General features: G+C 50.6%; 7 protein-coding genes across 7 annotated transcripts; 5 read left to right on the top strand and 2 right to left on the bottom strand.

Annotated features, from left to right (window-relative positions):
• Positions 1 to 319: 319 nt before the first annotated feature.
• Positions 320 to 2,321, top strand: CkaCkLH20_06000 (putative alpha methylacyl-CoA racemase; the record flags this gene model as incomplete). Its single annotated transcript, XM_038888717.1, has 4 exons — positions 320 to 760; positions 825 to 1,292; positions 1,358 to 1,961; positions 2,017 to 2,321. 4 exons carry the CDS (start codon positions 320 to 322, stop codon positions 2,319 to 2,321), a joined length of 1,818 nt encoding a protein of 605 aa, XP_038746053.1.
• A 2,250-nt stretch (positions 2,322 to 4,571) lies between these two features.
• Positions 4,572 to 7,356, top strand: CkaCkLH20_06001 (uncharacterized protein; the record flags this gene model as incomplete). The annotated part of the gene is made up of 11 exons (XM_038888718.1): positions 4,572 to 4,697; positions 4,751 to 5,077; positions 5,132 to 5,195; positions 5,254 to 5,414; positions 5,472 to 5,528; positions 5,591 to 6,420; positions 6,487 to 6,602; positions 6,655 to 6,751; positions 6,809 to 6,896; positions 6,955 to 7,202; positions 7,260 to 7,356. 11 exons carry the CDS (start codon positions 4,572 to 4,574, stop codon positions 7,354 to 7,356), a joined length of 2,211 nt encoding a protein of 736 aa, XP_038746054.1.
• A 552-nt stretch (positions 7,357 to 7,908) lies between these two features.
• Positions 7,909 to 9,036, top strand: CkaCkLH20_06002 (uncharacterized protein; the record flags this gene model as incomplete). The annotated part of the gene is made up of 1 exon (XM_038888719.1): positions 7,909 to 9,036. The coding sequence occupies one exon, from the start codon at positions 7,909 to 7,911 to the stop codon at positions 9,034 to 9,036; it is 1,128 nt and encodes a 375-aa protein (XP_038746055.1).
• A 1,278-nt stretch (positions 9,037 to 10,314) lies between these two features.
• On the top strand, positions 10,315 to 11,097 carry CkaCkLH20_06003 (necrosis inducing protein; the record flags this gene model as incomplete). Its single annotated transcript, XM_038888720.1, has 2 exons — positions 10,315 to 10,547; positions 10,599 to 11,097. 2 exons carry the CDS (start codon positions 10,315 to 10,317, stop codon positions 11,095 to 11,097), a joined length of 732 nt encoding a protein of 243 aa, XP_038746056.1.
• A 279-nt stretch (positions 11,098 to 11,376) lies between these two features.
• Positions 11,377 to 13,049, bottom strand: CkaCkLH20_06004 (uncharacterized protein; the record flags this gene model as incomplete). The annotated part of the gene is made up of 4 exons (XM_038888721.1): positions 11,377 to 11,734; positions 11,793 to 12,414; positions 12,473 to 12,784; positions 12,836 to 13,049. 4 exons carry the CDS (start codon positions 13,047 to 13,049, stop codon positions 11,377 to 11,379), a joined length of 1,506 nt encoding a protein of 501 aa, XP_038746057.1.
• Positions 13,050 to 13,712: 663 nt separating this feature from the next.
• Positions 13,713 to 15,205, top strand: CkaCkLH20_06005 (taurine catabolism dioxygenase; the record flags this gene model as incomplete). Its single annotated transcript, XM_038888722.1, has 7 exons — positions 13,713 to 14,154; positions 14,213 to 14,301; positions 14,355 to 14,586; positions 14,640 to 14,776; positions 14,831 to 14,889; positions 14,943 to 15,089; positions 15,142 to 15,205. 7 exons carry the CDS (start codon positions 13,713 to 13,715, stop codon positions 15,203 to 15,205), a joined length of 1,170 nt encoding a protein of 389 aa, XP_038746058.1.
• A 194-nt stretch (positions 15,206 to 15,399) lies between these two features.
• On the bottom strand, positions 15,400 to 15,873 carry CkaCkLH20_06006 (uncharacterized protein; the record flags this gene model as incomplete). Its single annotated transcript, XM_038888723.1, has 3 exons — positions 15,400 to 15,444; positions 15,503 to 15,609; positions 15,666 to 15,873. 3 exons carry the CDS (start codon positions 15,871 to 15,873, stop codon positions 15,400 to 15,402), a joined length of 360 nt encoding a protein of 119 aa, XP_038746059.1.
• Between the last annotated feature and the right edge of the window lie 396 nt (positions 15,874 to 16,269).

Here is a 16,269-nt window from a genome sequence, read left to right on the forward strand (position 1 = left end):
ATAAACCATTGACAGGTTCAAACACAATATTTCACGGGGTTCCACTTGCCTGGATTGGAGTATCGGACCGGACTCTGGGTCCTGTAGCTGTCCAGCTCGTCCGGAGACGTCCCGAACAGCAAGATATACCTAGGATGGAAAATTCAATTCAGTTAATCACTATCCGAAGTATCCATATGGAACAGAGCGTGATATATATACTCTAGGTTTGGTGGTCAGGAACCACAATATTGTAAACTTGTGCCACTGATTCTTCACCTTGACTCATACTTACTCACATCTTCTCGTTTCTAAGCCAAAACATTGAATCATCACGACCATGACTACTGCTCAGGTCCCCCCGAACTTCGTGAGCGGCCACTTCTGGATGGGTGGCAAAGGAGCTGCCAGCAGCGGCCCCAATGGCAGTACCAGCCAGGATGCCGATACGCCGAAAGCTCTACCTCCCAATATGAACCAAGATTCATTCGCGAAGTTTGCGAAGAAGATAACCTCCATCATCGGAGACGAGAACTTCCAGGTTATCACACCGTCAATGGACTTGGAGAACTACGAGGATGACGATTTCGGCCGTAACTGTCGCACACATGACTACTACCGCTCCTTCGACGACGAGACTGAGCTCGTTGGGTCTTCGTTGTGCCACCCGCGAAACGTTCAGGACATTCAGGCTATTCTAGCTGCATGCAATGAGTACAAGATGCCACTTTGGCCCATTAGCACTGGAAGAAACCTCGCATATGGCGGTTCGGCTCCACGTGTAAGTCGAATCCGGTGGACAGTTCATTTACGCCAGTTTGTGTACTAACACGGTCTTGAATTAGGTTCCGGGCTCCCTTGTCATGGTTCTCAGCACTCACATGAATCGCATCCTACACGTGGATACCACGGCATGCGTCTGCATCGTCGAGCCTGGTGTCACCTTCATGCAGATGAGCGAGTATCTTCGCGAGCACGACTTGCTGGACAGGATCCGTGTTGACTCTTCGGGACTGGGCTGGGGGTCCATGATTGGCAACGCGTTGGACCGCGGTGGTGGTGCTTCCCTGTACGGTGATCGCTGGGGAAAGCACAGTGGCATGGAGGTTGTGCTACCCACTGGTGAAGTTGTCCGCATGGGTATGGGCGCTATCCAAGATCCAGAGGGACGCAAGCAGGCCGCAGAGGGCGTTCACCCAGCCGATCAAAAGCTCAACGAGTGCTTCGCTCTGTTCCCATATGGATGGGGCCCCATGAACGACGGCCTCTTTTCCCAAGGCAACAGTGGCATCGTCACGAAGATGGGATTCTGGGTAAGTCTTCTGGTTACGTTCAAGGTTCACTCTTGGCCACACACTAATCGCTTCACTACTTCAAGTTGATGCCTGCTCCCCAAGGAATGACTCCGTTCTCCGTTACTTTCGAGAAGGAGTCGGATTTGAAGGCACTTGTCGACGCCATTCAGCCCCTTGACTTAAATGGAACACTTCAAAGCTCGGTCAGCTTACGCAACCTCACCCTCGAGGCCGCCCACTACGGCCCGCGATCGAGTTACACCAATGCCTCACACAAAGAGATCATCCCCGAGGAGGACTTCGAGAAGATGGCCAAGAAACTCAACACCGGCCGGTGGCGCTACATTGGTGCTGTCTTCGGTTCAGACAAGGTCCGCGAGGCTCTCATCGACGACATCAAGCGCGAGATGACCAAGGTTCCCGGCAGCAAGTGGGCCACCCTCGACGAGAACCCCGACGAGCAGAACTTGGTCCGCGTGCGTGCTACCTACCTGCAGGGTATCTCTTCTATGGGAGAGTTTGCCTGGATGAAGCAGTGGCTACCTAACTGCTCGGTCATCATGGTTGCTGCCATCTCCAGGCTGGAAGGTTCCGCCGTTTGGGATCAGTATTCGCGCGCCAAGGAGTTGTTTGCCAAGGCTGGTATTGACTACATTAGCCATTATGTTGCATACTTCCGTACCATGCGTAAGTCTCAGAGTGTTTACTTTGTCATCTTCGGTCTTGCTAACGAGCTTCGCAGACAACGTGTGCATCATTCCCTACGACCGCAAGGACAAGGACATGCGTGGCCGGGCCCAGTGGCTGGCACGAACTCTTCTGAAGGAATGGAAGGAGAACGGATGGAGTGTCTTCAGGACTCACGTGGGACTCATGGATCAAGTTGCGGATGCGTACGACTTCAATAAGGGTGCGCTGTGGAAGATGCATGAACAAATTCATGACACCATCGATCCCAATGGCATCTTGGCTCCGGGAAGAGGAGGCGTCTGGCCGAGCTCGTACAACAAGGACGAGTGGGTTATGGGCAAGAAGTACATCGGCTAGTACATCGACTAAAGCATAAGGAGAACGGATTTGGGCCGGCATGTTCCTCAGAGCATGGTATATCAGGACGTCAACTTGTTTGTTTTAGTAGCACAATGAATCCAACACTCATTACAAGCTTTGAAGAGAATGTTTATGTGTGTCACATGCCATGAAATGATGTGAGTTTCGAGTGGTGAAAGGCTGGCGTCTTCCTGCAAATAGCACGACCGGCGAAGCACTTCATTGTGACCGCTCCCCGCAATCGTAGTCATCTCAAGTACCCGCCCAACTTTGCGTCCACTTCATAGTTCATTCTCAGCTGATGGTGATGTATCCAGTAGGGTACACGCGATTCCTGACATATATCTCTTCCATCGTCAAGTTGTGATGCTGATACAGGTCTGCAGCTTTCATGGTTGGTTCCCATCCGTGTGCAAGTATTTAATAGTGATTCAACTCCTTTGCTGAACCGCATGGACACCTTTCCCAGTCCCAATAGTCCTACATTGGTGAATTATCAGCGTCTCCCACGCTCGAAAAATGATCTGATACCGGTGACGGTGACCCAGCCAATGACGACGACGGTAACGGCCAAACGAATCTCCCTTGCTAGCTCGACCGTGTTGGGCGCAAACTGTATGGCGTGAAGATGCTTGATGGCGCCAGAATGCGCCGCCGATAGTGCGAATTGTTCCATCTACTTTAGATGAGCTTCCAGAAACAGGCAGATATGAATGGTTAAACTGACGAACCTTCAATTTGGATTATTTGGTTGATCACACTGAGAGGGAATGGCAGAGAGTTTGTGAAGGGATAAGGATGACGGAGAATTTCTCTAGTGGAGTTGTTGGATTACGTCAACGAATCAGCGCTCGCCGTTTGCGGCTTTAGTGGAACATCTCAGTCCAACATTCTGCTGAAATGTCAATTATTCTTGGGAAAAAGGGTAAATAATTCGAGGATGACTAATGAGTATTTCCATGTAGTCTATTCGAAATCAATTGAAGTAGTTCAGAAGTCTGTTGAGCAAGCGATGTCTACTTGGGCAAGCGGGAAGGTACAAGTCGCCAGTCTGCCGGCTTTCATGAGTTCTGCCTTGATGACGTAGGTTCAAGATGATATGTTGGATGTTGAAAAGATTCAGGTAATTTATTCTTTAGAATTCCGAGTTATCAAATAGAATAAACTAAAGACAGGTTGAATTCAGATGCATCATACAAGGCGGAGAATAAGGTCTCTGCAAATCAACCGCTAATCTTGATATTTGACGATACGGTTTCTCATGCTTTGCTATGACATCGGAGTATTCCAATGTTATTTTCTATGGTTCATTATCTAACATGCTAAAGTGTCATCTCTTGGATGCTCGGCGTTGGTATCTTGAAGGCGTTGGTATTTTGAGAGTTGATTAGAAAGGGATGTTGTCCTGTGAACCCTTCAACATCTCGATATTTCTAGGAGCCGGACCTTGAATTCGAAACTGCGTTATCAACAAAAGCTCAGAATGAATTTCTTGGCGGTGCGTGTTAGTTTGATGGTTTTGACAGCCTGTTTTCAATTACGAGAACACCCAGCAATGGATCCTGCCTGCTACCAGGAAACAAATATTGCGCTCTTCTGAACGTCTGCTATGGGTTGACAGGTGTTGACTTACAACAGATTGTGTCTTCATACATATTGATAGCCCTTTAAAATGGCTTTTGCAGTATCGTATCGGCAAAGCATGAGACGCTAGAGCGGGAAGGTGAGTCTGCTACTCTGCATCTTGGCACGATTTTAACCGCCCTGCGATGCAACCCCGCCGGCCGTGTCGTAACATAACTAACCAACCGGCGCTGTTGATAATACGAGGTCATTAGAAGCGAATAAGCAATACCCTTAATACTTGATTTCGTAATGATTATCTTGCTAATCCCGAGTTCAAATCTCCCAAAGTGCATCCTTCATAGCCCGCTAAAATGACAGACAATCTCCATTTCCTGCATTAAACCCATGTCCCCCAAGACTTGAGGGTGCATTTGCAGTACCATCCGCTCCTAAATGCGGCAGGTGCGACAAGTCGCACGAAAACCGCCCGACGTTGCGCGATTTTGGCCGTGGAACTAACTTATCGACCCGGGTCTAATTGACATGGATGGTGAAAGATGGAAATTTAGCATAACTAGATTCGCGTTCCCATCCCAGTACCGTATCTGCCAGCTAGGTGCCTAATCTGCTCTCACGTTTCTCTGTCTTTGTTACTCGAAATAGACGCGCCGGAACCAACTCATGCGCTTCTTACAGAAGACTCTCATTATCCTACTGGCGGAGCTTGTCGCCACCCAGCAACATGGAAATGAGCCCGATCCGATCGCCTTTCGACTGGCCCGAAGTTACATCATTGAGTTAGCTGCAGTAAGTGACACTTGAGCTCATGGGAAGCTGAGCTGATGTAATTCTGCATGTAGGGAAAGTTGCCCAAGCTCAGCTCTATGACATCTGAAAGCGAGATCAAGATTATCAAAAACTTTGACAGCGAAATCTTTACGGGTGCGAGTATTGAGACAGCCGAACTGAGTCTTGAGGCCATTAGAGACTTGCCAGATGTTCTTAATGTTTGGCCTAATAGTCCCATGTATTTGGAGCCATCCGTGGAACAGGATGAGGTCTTTCAAGCCGAGCCATCGGTTGTGCATACTGTGACAGGAGTGGCCAAGTTACATGACCAGGGTTTCTACGGGAAAGGCGTGAAGATTGGCGTCGTTGATACTGGAATCTGGTACAAACATGAGGCGGTAAGGGAGAATGTTTGTATCCATATGCGTATGCCATGAGTAACACGAAATCAGCTAGGCAACGGCTTTGGAGAGGGATTCAAAGTTGCCGGCGGCTTCGACTTTGTTGGCAATCAATGTGAGTTGGTCTGAGTTATGCTGAGTTGTTTCGAAAGATATCTGACCAAAAGTCACAGATTGGCCATTGATCGGCCACGAGAAAGAGCCTGACGAAGATCCCCTGGACCAGCTTGGACACGGAACTCATGTTGCTGGTATCATTTCAGGCAAAACCGAAAGTTTCACAGGAGTAGCTCCTGACGCGACACTCTACGCTTACAAAGTCATGTCTCAGCACGTAAGCTCTTCACCATAGCAACTTTGGGATGCGCGGAGTTTACAACATTTCACACAGGGCGCAACCGACTCGGCTACCCTCATTGAGTCATTCTTGGCCGCCTACAACGACGGAGTGAGTCTTGTGCCGAACATTGATGTCAAATGGCTTCTTCGCGACTGACATACCAACATCAGGTTGACATCATCACTTCCAGCATTGGAGGCGCTGGTGGATGGTCTGAAGAGTCTTGGGCTGTAGTGGCCAGTCGGATCGTTGAACAAGGCGTCGTCGTGACCATATCAGCGGCCAACTCAGGATCGCAGGGCCCGTTCTATGGTAGCAGCGGCTCATCTGGAAAGAATGTTCTCGCAGTTGCATCCGCTGACACTCCAACTGTCAACACGACTCGCGCATCTTCATTCAACTCCTGGGGACTTCTCAACGACCTTAGTGTGAAGCCAGACATCACCGCCCCGGGCGGTTCAATCTACAGCACCTATCTCGATAACGGCTGGACCACAATGAGCGGAACCTCCATGTCTTGCCCATATGTCGCAGGGGTTGCGGCTCTCTATATCAGCGCATTCGGCGGGCGAGATGTGCATGGGAAGGACTTCGCTCTTCATCTCGGGAAACAAATCATTGCTAACGCCAAGCCGCTCGCTTATCATGACGCAAAATATTCTGAACTATCTGGTCCTGTTCCTCAGGTTGGCAATGAGCTGATTGATGCATACAAGTTGCTTCATTCGAATACGACTTTGGGCTTTGAACCAATTGCTCTCAACGATACAGCCCATTTCAACAAACGCCACGACGTAACCGTAACAAACACTGGATCTGAAGACATCACATATCATCTTTCCTCTCAAGACGCCTATGGCGTTGAGACGTTGCAGCTCGACACTATCAACGGAGACAAGAAGGTCAGGCTGCTTTCTGAGCTGGTGCCACAGAAGTTAGCAGTTGACGTAAGCTTGCCCGACGACTTCACTCTGAAACCAGGCGAAACCAAGACATTATCGTAAGTTCAAACTGTTCATTGAACTCCACATGTGAGCCGATCTATGGCTGACCATATAATCCAAAGAATCGAGTTCACCAATCCCGAATCGCTTGGATGGAATGCAGATGTCTTGCCTCTTTACAGTGGCAAGATCATCGTATCTGGCGACAACGGAGATGAGCTTTCGGTCCCTTATGCAGGTAAGAAATGAGGATGAGAATAGGTAGGATGGCATCTGATGCAATGATTTAGGTGTCGCGGCCAATTTGCAGGCCCAGCTTCAACCCCTCTTCAGGAACGGTTATCCCTATGTGGTCTCCGGTGAACCCGCTCAGAGGGGTAAAACTTCGTAAGTATTGTCAAAGCAATGCTGAGAGAGAGCAACGAAATGCTGACACTCATTCAGATTCACTTTCAATCTAACACTCGGAGTTCAGGACTTCCCCAAGATCAATCACAACATTATTTGGGGCACGAAGCAACTTCGATGGGATGTAAGTTTCATGAAATATGAAGCTGATAGCAATGATTTGTGAGATGCTGACCTGGCAGATATTTGAATCCGACTGGATAGAGAGCCAGTGGGTGTATCCGCCCGTGGTCGGCGAGAATGGATACGTCGGATCTGGTGCATACTGGACAGGGTCTGGACAAGCACCATTCTTTGACCCGGATCGATGGGATGCCGATGATACGTTATCTTACCCCAAGGTATACCAACCTAGAAGCAACTTCAACTTCGAGAACTGGTGGTTTGGAAAGCTCGTCAACGGCAGCCAGATTGCCCTTGGAAACTACACGTGAGTTGCCACTACTTCAGCTGCCTCCTGTTTACGCCTACTTATAGCCTTTCATAGTCTGCGGTATGCCGCCCTGAAGCCATTTGGAGATCCGGGCCAGTCAGACGACTGGGCCACCTTCACCACACCGCTTGAGGTTCTTGGGCAGTATTGAGGGAAAACATGATGGATTTGGTGATTCTCCTCGAAGTTTTCTGCCCTGGTAGTCCAGTTTACTCACTGTAGATGGTAGTCGAACATGAGGAATTTCTACCAGAAAACTGGAATGGAGTCGAGAAGTCAACAGTACCAGGCTCGATTCGGCTCTTTGGCCAAGACATGAGATGCAGTCGGTAGATCAGGCTAATCAAGCCATTTCGTGACTTGGAAACACGTGCACTATCATGCTGAACCTACCGGCTATTTACAACAGTGTTCTTCAGGACCATCAGCCACTGGGTGCGGGGTAGTTACACGCAGCCCTCTGCTGGAGCGGTCACTCTTGGCTTTAATTTCATGGTGGGGTAGTTGGCGCGGAGTAGGAGGAGCCAGATTCGAGGACTCTAATTCTTCCGATGACGATCAATTCTGGGGAGGCGTTTCTCGGGCAATCTCTTGGCGATAACGGAACGAACTCAAGGACCATAAGTTACCCTCAGCCCGAAACAATGGAGATGCGGCTGTCCGTAACCCGTTACCTGACGACTTTTCAAATCGAATTTGAGCTATGAAACTCACGGGACTGGGCGTTTCGGCCGCTGTTCTCCTGGGCTTGTCCTTTGGAGCGCTGGGATGTAATACCGACGATGACTGCAGTCTGAACGGCATCTGCTCTTCGGGCGGATCTTGTGCCTGTGACCCAGGTTGGAGATCAGCCGACTGCAGTGAGCTGGACTTGCAACCTGTGGAGCGATGGACCGGGTACAATCATACGAACGCAACCGGCACCGACTTTTACAAAGAAGGCGCTGGTAACTCATCCTGGGGCGGCCACATCATCCATGATCGCTCGGACAAGGGCCTCTTTCATCTCATCATCTCGCAGATGTCCCATGGCTGTGGGCTGGCAGGTTGGAGACCGTTTAGCACAGTCATCAGAGCCGAGTCCCGGACTGGTCCTCGAGGGCCTTATAACTACGCTCAAACGCTGTTCAGCACCTTCCATCACAACCCAACGACGATCTGGAGCCCCGCCGATGAGAAGTTCCTTATATACTTCATCGGGAAAGATGTCGAAGTCGGTGACGTCTGTCGATCGCAGAAGTGGAACAACACGATTTCAGTTTCGAGCTCGCCGGACCTGAAGGAATGGACAGAGCCGATACCACAAGTCATCAATGTGACCAATCCAGCACCGTGGCCACTGTGGTCCCCAGAGAACCCCACGAAAGAGATCCTATTGGCGGTTGAAAAGAACAACATCTATCACGCTGACAATTTTTCCGCACCACACGTGTTGACCGTGGAACCACGCAACACCGAGAGGAGCGAGGACCCTTTTCTTTGGAGAGACAAGCGTGGCCATTGGCATATTCTTGTCCACCACATGATCGACATTGCCGAAGGAAGGAAAGGGCCCAGGGTTGGAGCACATGCGTTCGCTCGGAAATGGGAGGGTCCTTGGACTTACAACAATAACACTTTGGCATACAACACCACCGTTGAGTTTACCGATGGAGTCAAGTTGGACTACTACCGTCGGGAGAGACCAAAGCTGTACTTCAGTGAGGATGGCAACATGACCCCGCTCTACTTGCTGAATGGCGTGCAAGAGTTCAACAAGTCTGGCAGTTACACGTTGATCCAGCCTATTGGGAAGCAGGCGGCGGCGTACGAAGAAGCCCTCGGCTTTTGAGTCATTAGTATGAGCGCTTGACTTATATGTTAGGTCTTTTCAATGAACGAGTCTAGGTATTGAACAGAATTGCTAGCCGTACCTCTCCTGTTGTGAGTGACCTGCGGTGGCTGATATCATGTTGAGGAAAAGCCATCAGACAGTTTGGGTTGACGCAAAAATCTCCACATCAAAGATGGTAGTCCGAGCTCGTCAGAATGGTCAAAGACTCCTACTAGACATTCCAGAATATGTGCAGAAGGCCTCAGTCGCCTGCCTGGGGATGTGTTCAGCTATCAGGGGTCCAGTCTAAATATGGTGTTCTAAGCATGATCCAGGTTATTGATAGCTATCTTCACGAAGCCTGGTTATTCCCTAATTACGCACAGAGAAGGATTACCCGCCTAGCATCGTCGACAACCACGCGAGAACCGTGGTTATTCAGCGGGTTGTGCCTTGGCACGGACATCTCGGATCTCTCTGCGCTCCTGATTGAGGGACCAGGGGAATTCTTGGTTCCAGATTGACAGTTGCGGGCCAGGAACCAGCAAAATAGTGCTTGAATACAGGCTTATCACTTGCGGAAAAGAGTTGGGTGTAACACTTGACTGACTCAGTAGAACCCTGAGGCCCACACGAAGGATCCTGAAATAGATGACGTTCCGTCGGGTCGGCTAGAGAACACCCATATTTCGGGAGGCAAACCGCGAAACCGAGCCAATGGAGTGCTCAAAAACATGGGTTGAACAGGCCTGGGGAAGTAGGTAAATTCAGCCTCAGGAGATTTGCGAGTTCGAGCCCATCACAAACGAACTCGATGTCACCCTCCAAGTTCAACGACACATCAGATTGAGTGTTTCCTAAGCCCAATTGGCGATGAATCCTACGTTGATGGCCAACATTCGGCCCCGATTAGTTTTCCGAAATCCGCGTCCTGCGAATGTCTGTTCAACTGACCCTCTGAGAAGTGTCATGCTACAGTGATCCGCACAAGGATAGCTATGGCCGCCCTGACTGATGTCAGACTCTCTTGCTAAAAGGCGGACAATCCCCTGAGACGATGTGACAATGGCTTCTTTGCATCACTTCTAATTCTTTGTGTCTAAACAACATCGGGTTGAGAAAAGCAGGTCTTTCGATCGCCCGACTGGGAATTTTACTTTCATTTACCCGTATCTGAGTAAGTCCTGGGCATGACCTCTTGATCGAGATCACGCGAGATCAATCAAGTCGACTTGTTATGTAGAGAAGATTTGCTGACATCTTGGTTGCGAATGCAGATTTAGTTCGATATCGACAATGCGTTCTGGCTTTCTGTTCTCGGTCCTCGCCCTCGCGAGCAGCGCTCTAGGTGCACCCGCTCAAGACTCCCTGAACCGGCGCGCCGAAGTCGGGCATGACTCGTTGAGTCCCAGCGCCCAAAAGGTCCAAGATAACGACGTCGGCAAGTCCATCGCAAGATTCAACCCGCTACTTCATATTGCCCATGGATGCCAACCATACACTGCGGTCAATGACGCTGGCGACACTGGGTAAGCCTCACTCCCAAGCTTCTCACAGATCTTGCGCTAACATGGACACAGCGGTGGCTTGAAGCCAAGCGGCAGCTCCGATGGAGGCTGTAAAGACACCAGCAAGGGCCAAACGTACGCCAGGGGAACATGGCACAATGGCAGGTTCGCCATCATGTACGCGTGGTACTTCCCCAAGGACATGCCGAACGACGGGGTGTCGGTCGGGTCTCACAGACACGACTGGGAAAGCGTTGTCGTCTGGCTGAACAACCCGGCGGTTGCCGATCCGACGATTTTGGGAGGTGCTGCCTCTGGTCACGGCCAGTTTAAGAAGACGGAGACCCCTCAGAAGGAGGGTGACAGTGTCAAGGTGGAATACTTCACCCAGACCCTGACGAACCACGAACTTCAGTTTACCGACACCACTGGCAAGACTTACCCGGTGCTCGATTGGGATGCTATGCCAGCTGCCATGCAGACTGCTCTGAACAACACGGACTTTGGCCAGGCCAACGTGCCGTTCAAAGACGAGAACTTCACGGAGAACCTGGACAAGGCCTCAATTTGAGAGCAAGCCCTTCGCAGGCGACAATGATGCCCGGTTGTATTTCATTCTATTTCATAGTCAATAGTTTTAGTTTTATTATTACCAGACTAGGTCACACATGCCTAACGGCAGTTTCTTCTTGTTTCATTGAGTCGCACATCTTTACACAGATAAGCAATGCGAAGACGAAGTTGCACGACGCGGTTTCCACTCAACCTTTAAGCTTGACTGATGGGAACATTCTCTAGGTCGGTAAGATGGTAGCATTAAGATATATGTATGAAGATGTAAACTCATGTTCTAGATGTTGCGCGGCCCATCTGCTGCTGCGGCGGCCGTGGACACAATGACTGGGTCGGCAGCCTTGCTCGTTTCCACCAATGAGTTGTCGGAGTCGGTCTTCGAGTTGTCGACAGGTCTCTCGGGGACCAGCAAGACAGCCCACGAGGTTGCCGGGATGCAGATAGCAAACATCACAAAGGCCACAACCAAGTTGACCATGGGCGACACCTTGACCGCCCCGATACCAAACGCCAAGCAGGAGCCAATAGATTCAAATGATCGAACAAGACCGACACCCAAGGTCAAGGTCTCGATGTCATCGAAGAAGGTCCCCATGATCCAGTACACGAACATGTAATGAGACTCGTTCATGAATCTGGAAGTATGATCGGTCAATAATTCAATCATCCGCGGAAGGTTTTGTGTGTACTTACCGGAACAGAACGTTTACAGCAAAGCCACGTCCAAAGCCGGGAGAAGACCAGTCGAGGGTGATCTTTGGCACGGTGTCCTCGTACAGCTTCTCATTCGCTGTTTGCCAAGCGAACAAGCCCAGCATAATGATGGCAAAAGAAGCCCATGTGATCTTCGCAAGTTGAGGACGACTGAAACACTTCAAGTCGTAGAACCATCCCCAGAACATGTTGGCGGCCGAGGCGGCAATGCCGGAAGTAAGAGCGCCCAAGGTTCTGGCCCGGACGGAAAAGTACTTGGTGAGGTAGATGCCTTGGTACGTGCTGTTCCAGTTGAAACCGATGAGGATAGGAATCAGGAGAAAGAACTGCTTCCTCTTCATCAGGCCCCACCACTTCTTGAACTCGCCCAGGACGGCCTTGTTCTTGGTGGGGTCGGCAATCTTCCTCCCATCGCGGTGGATGATCTTCTCCGGAGGGGACACGAGAAGTGCGAGGGGAAGTCCTAGGCATTGGAGGGCGATCAGGATGAGATAGGTGGAGTATCCAACCTTGCCGCGCTGGCCGTTCTTGTAGTTGAGTGAAAGCTGGATCGAAGCACCGAGAAGCTGGCCAAGCTCACGAAGACCGAGCCAAATACCCGCTATGAGACGATGAGTGAGACTTCTTGGATGACGCGTAAAGTTCATATCATGACTTACTGAACTTGCCTCGGTCCTTGATGTCAGCGTAGCCGAGGGCGATGGCACCCTCAGCGGCCCACAGAGCCGAAGCAGCAACACCACAAGTTGCACCTCCGAACAGGACGAACCACTCGACGCCATATCGGTTGTTAACATACATCGATGCAGAGTAAGGTGCGTAGCCCAGTGTGCCGATGACGAGGACTGTCTTCAGTCCAATCTTGTTGGCCAAGATGGCGAAGAAGGAGCAGCCGAACACCATGATTCCGAATGTGAGGGCGTTGGAGCCGTTGACGAGATACGGCTCTTGTTGACCGCCAGCGCCAGTGCCTGAACTCTGTTAGTTGCTAGACATGATTCAGTCGACGTGACATGACGTACTGTTAAGCGCGTTCCAGATACCCGGCTGAGTGAAAGAAATCAAGCCCACGAGGATGACGTTGAACAGCGGGCTGCGAAACCACCGCGTGAAGCGCGACACCGGCTTCGTAGGTTGAACATCCTGCAGTTCATGCTCGCCCTCCTCGGGCTGCTTCGCTTGATCGGTCGACATGGCGATCTGAATCCTCTGTCCCGGCTGAACGGATGGGTTCATGCAAATGCGGGAAGTGTGGACAGACAGCCCGGGTTTCAACGTGGTCACGACATCAACCCTTATTTATGGCGTCCCACGGCCGCCCAAATGATCGCCCGGCAAGCCAGCAAATTTCTCCCCCGGGGTCTGTCTGATGGAACGGTCAACGTCCGCATCGCATCGCTGCAACCTCTAAATTCACTTCTCCGCAACAGCTCCGCTTCGTGCGAGATACCGGCTCGGGGTGGGATTCGTCGAGAGGTATTCCCGAGAGCTTCGTCTGTTATGGTTGGCTGGCGTTATTGAGAATGGATATGGCACAACCGCGACCGGCGTGTCTGGGCGTGCCATATCCTGGAAAACAGACCGCGGCGTTGGGCCGCCGGCGTGGTCGACCGCCGGTCCCTGAGAAAAAAAGAGAGAAAAACGTGGATGGTATGGGGTCGGCTTGGGGCCGACGTCGCGACGTGCTTGCAGGGGTGCGATGGCGACATCACAAGAGCAGATGATGACCCCCACAGCTCGCCATTTCCGGGATTAAGATGCAAATGTGAAGACGGCGGGATAAAAAGTGTCGAAGATGCCTGTGATGATGGGGAAAGGGATGATATGAATACAGCTTAAGTTTATTCCAACGTCACTGAAGCTCAAGTTAAGCCTGAAAAAGATACCAAAAGTTCTAGAATGGGTTCCATCGCGGAGGTCCTAAGACCGGCCCCGTACGGCCCCGCAATCGAGCTACCGGCTCCGTATCCGGAGAACACGGAGTTCCCAGTCTCATTCGCCCTGTCCGAGCCGAGCACCCACTTAGCGGATCTAATCGCGGGTATCGAACGGCTCTCCACTAGCGGTAAACTGCGGGACGTACTGAACAAGCACGGCGCCGTGTACTTTCAGAATTTGGGGCTGAGAGATGCGGAAGAGTTCTCTCAGTTCGCTCATGCTTTCGGCTGGACGGCTCATGAAGACATTGGAAACCCCGTGAGACGAACCGTCCATGCGAAGAACGTGGCAACTGCCAACGAAGGGCCGAATACTCGGCCGGTTTATCCTCACAATGAATTTGGATTGAGTCCTCATTACCCAGCATATGTGTTCTTTTACTGTGCATCTGCACCGGAAACGGGTAGGCATTGAGATTTCGAGTTGTCATAGCCACTTCACAAGCCTGACGTGCCATTCAGGTGGAGAAACCCCTATCAACAACTCGGTGGTTCTTTACCGCCGATTAAAAGAGAAACACCCCGACTTCATCGACGAGATCGAGGAGAAGGTTCGGCGCGCACTCTCTTCATAATACCTTCATGATCTGATGCGTATTGATAGGGTGTCAAGTACCAGCTATTCTATCCAAACGCAGCTCGCGACCAAACTTCATCAGCGGGCACAAGCGTTCTACAGGCTTATGGCCGAACCGTCTTGGACACAGACGATACCGAAACGGCCCGATCTAAAATCGAGACCGAGATCAAGAGATTGCCAACTGCCAAGTGGGCTTGGAAGAATAAGTCGGAGAGCTACAAGCTTGGAGATCTCAGAGTATGGCAGTATTTGCCTGGTAAGTAAAAGAATCTCTGCGGCTGGACTTTTTGACTATTCTAATGACCAAAGCGGTGAGGAATCATCCACAAACAGGGGACACTGCGTTCTTCAATAACATTGTATCACGATTCCTTAATGCAATCGACGCGGGCACTTTGCAACCTCCTCACCTCAACAAAGAGGGGAAATACCAACCGCCTGCTTTTGTAAGTTGTTAATGCAGACCGTAACGCGCTGGGTTTCTGATGTGGTGAATGTAGTACGGCGATGGCTCGCTCATACCTAGAGAGTACCTCGATTCTGCGATCGAGATAATCAAGTGAGTTGAGATGTGAACACCTTGTTCCGCTGCAGATCTGACCACTCAAACAGAGAAACGAGAGCACTAGTATCGTGGAAACAAGGCGACGTCCTTCTACTAGACGTATATTCACCACAAAGCCTAGTCGAAGCTATGACAAATGTGCTGAACGATGTACAGAACCACGCCGTGCAGCATGGAAGAGAGCCTTGGACAGGGTAAGTTGTGGGGGATGAATAATCATGCAAAGTCCCATACTCACTTATTTAGGAACCGCACGCTTCTTGCAAGTCTTTGGGATGGTCCACATGGTCAGCCGGACAGCTATGAATGAGCATAGTTCAACATGGCCAGGCTACGAGAATGGGGGAAGTGGCCAGACTATGCCAAGTGTGACAGATACTCTTATATTCAGGTTAAGACAGTTGAGATTTGAACTCTAATTACGATTACAACGACAACAGAAACAATGATAATGAATCTATGACTTGCACAAATCCCTAAATACTAGAAGGTCCAATAGCATGCTCAAACCGAAGTTGTCAACTCTTCGCAAAACAAGGCTTGACCCGCCTTTGGTGATCAGATACGTCAGTCTGTTGCCAACAACCTGATTTCTTTTAATACATACCGCATTGAGCGTGCAGCACCTAGGGCGACGATTCCCCAGCACGAGGCACGCCATCTGGAACTTGTTGAGGGAAGCAGTCTCGGGGATCGGAGTCATGTTCGGAATAGCTAAGTCCAAAGCGTCAGCCCCCGAAGTTCAGATGGTTAAAACGGGAGGAACTCACGAGGAAGGCAGTCCATCGTAGTGAGGCCGTCTACATCTGTTCGGCAGCAGAGTGGAGATCCCAGCGAGCAGAGGGCGGTTCCGGAGTTCTCTTCGCAGATGTCGGAGCCGCTGATGGTGTCTGCGGTTTGCCTGGTGACTTTGTCGCCAATTGGTTTGGCTAAGGCTACGGTGGTCAAAAGGGTCAAGACGATTGAGGTCCGCATCATATGTATTCTCAGATAATGCGAATTCCGGAAGCTGAGAGTGTAGCTTGGGCGGCGAGAATGATCAGATGCAGTATCAAGGGAAGGTCTATGTCCATGGAAGAGCCAGCATCCTTTTATTCACAGGAGATGGTTTGACGTGTCTCAGTAAAATATATGTGTGATTGTCAGTGGTCATGAAGCCATTTCCTGAGTGATTATTGTTTCCTCCGCCATGCCGCCGAGACGGTCCAGTCTGATCGTCATTAAGAGGTCGTCATCTCCTTTCGACGACAGGCGCATGTTGAAATCGGAGTAAAAGCATCCGAGGCTTCTATCGAACGCCATTGGGAATTTATTCGGCCCGCTAGAGAAGGTCCGCTAGTATGCTGTCTCTCTCAGAGCTGCCGAGACAAGGGG

This window comes from Colletotrichum karsti (assembly GCF_011947395.1).
Source record: "Colletotrichum karsti strain CkLH20 chromosome Unknown Scaffold17, whole genome shotgun sequence".
NCBI classification, from domain to species: Eukaryota; Fungi; Ascomycota; class Sordariomycetes; order Glomerellales; family Glomerellaceae; genus Colletotrichum; species Colletotrichum karsti.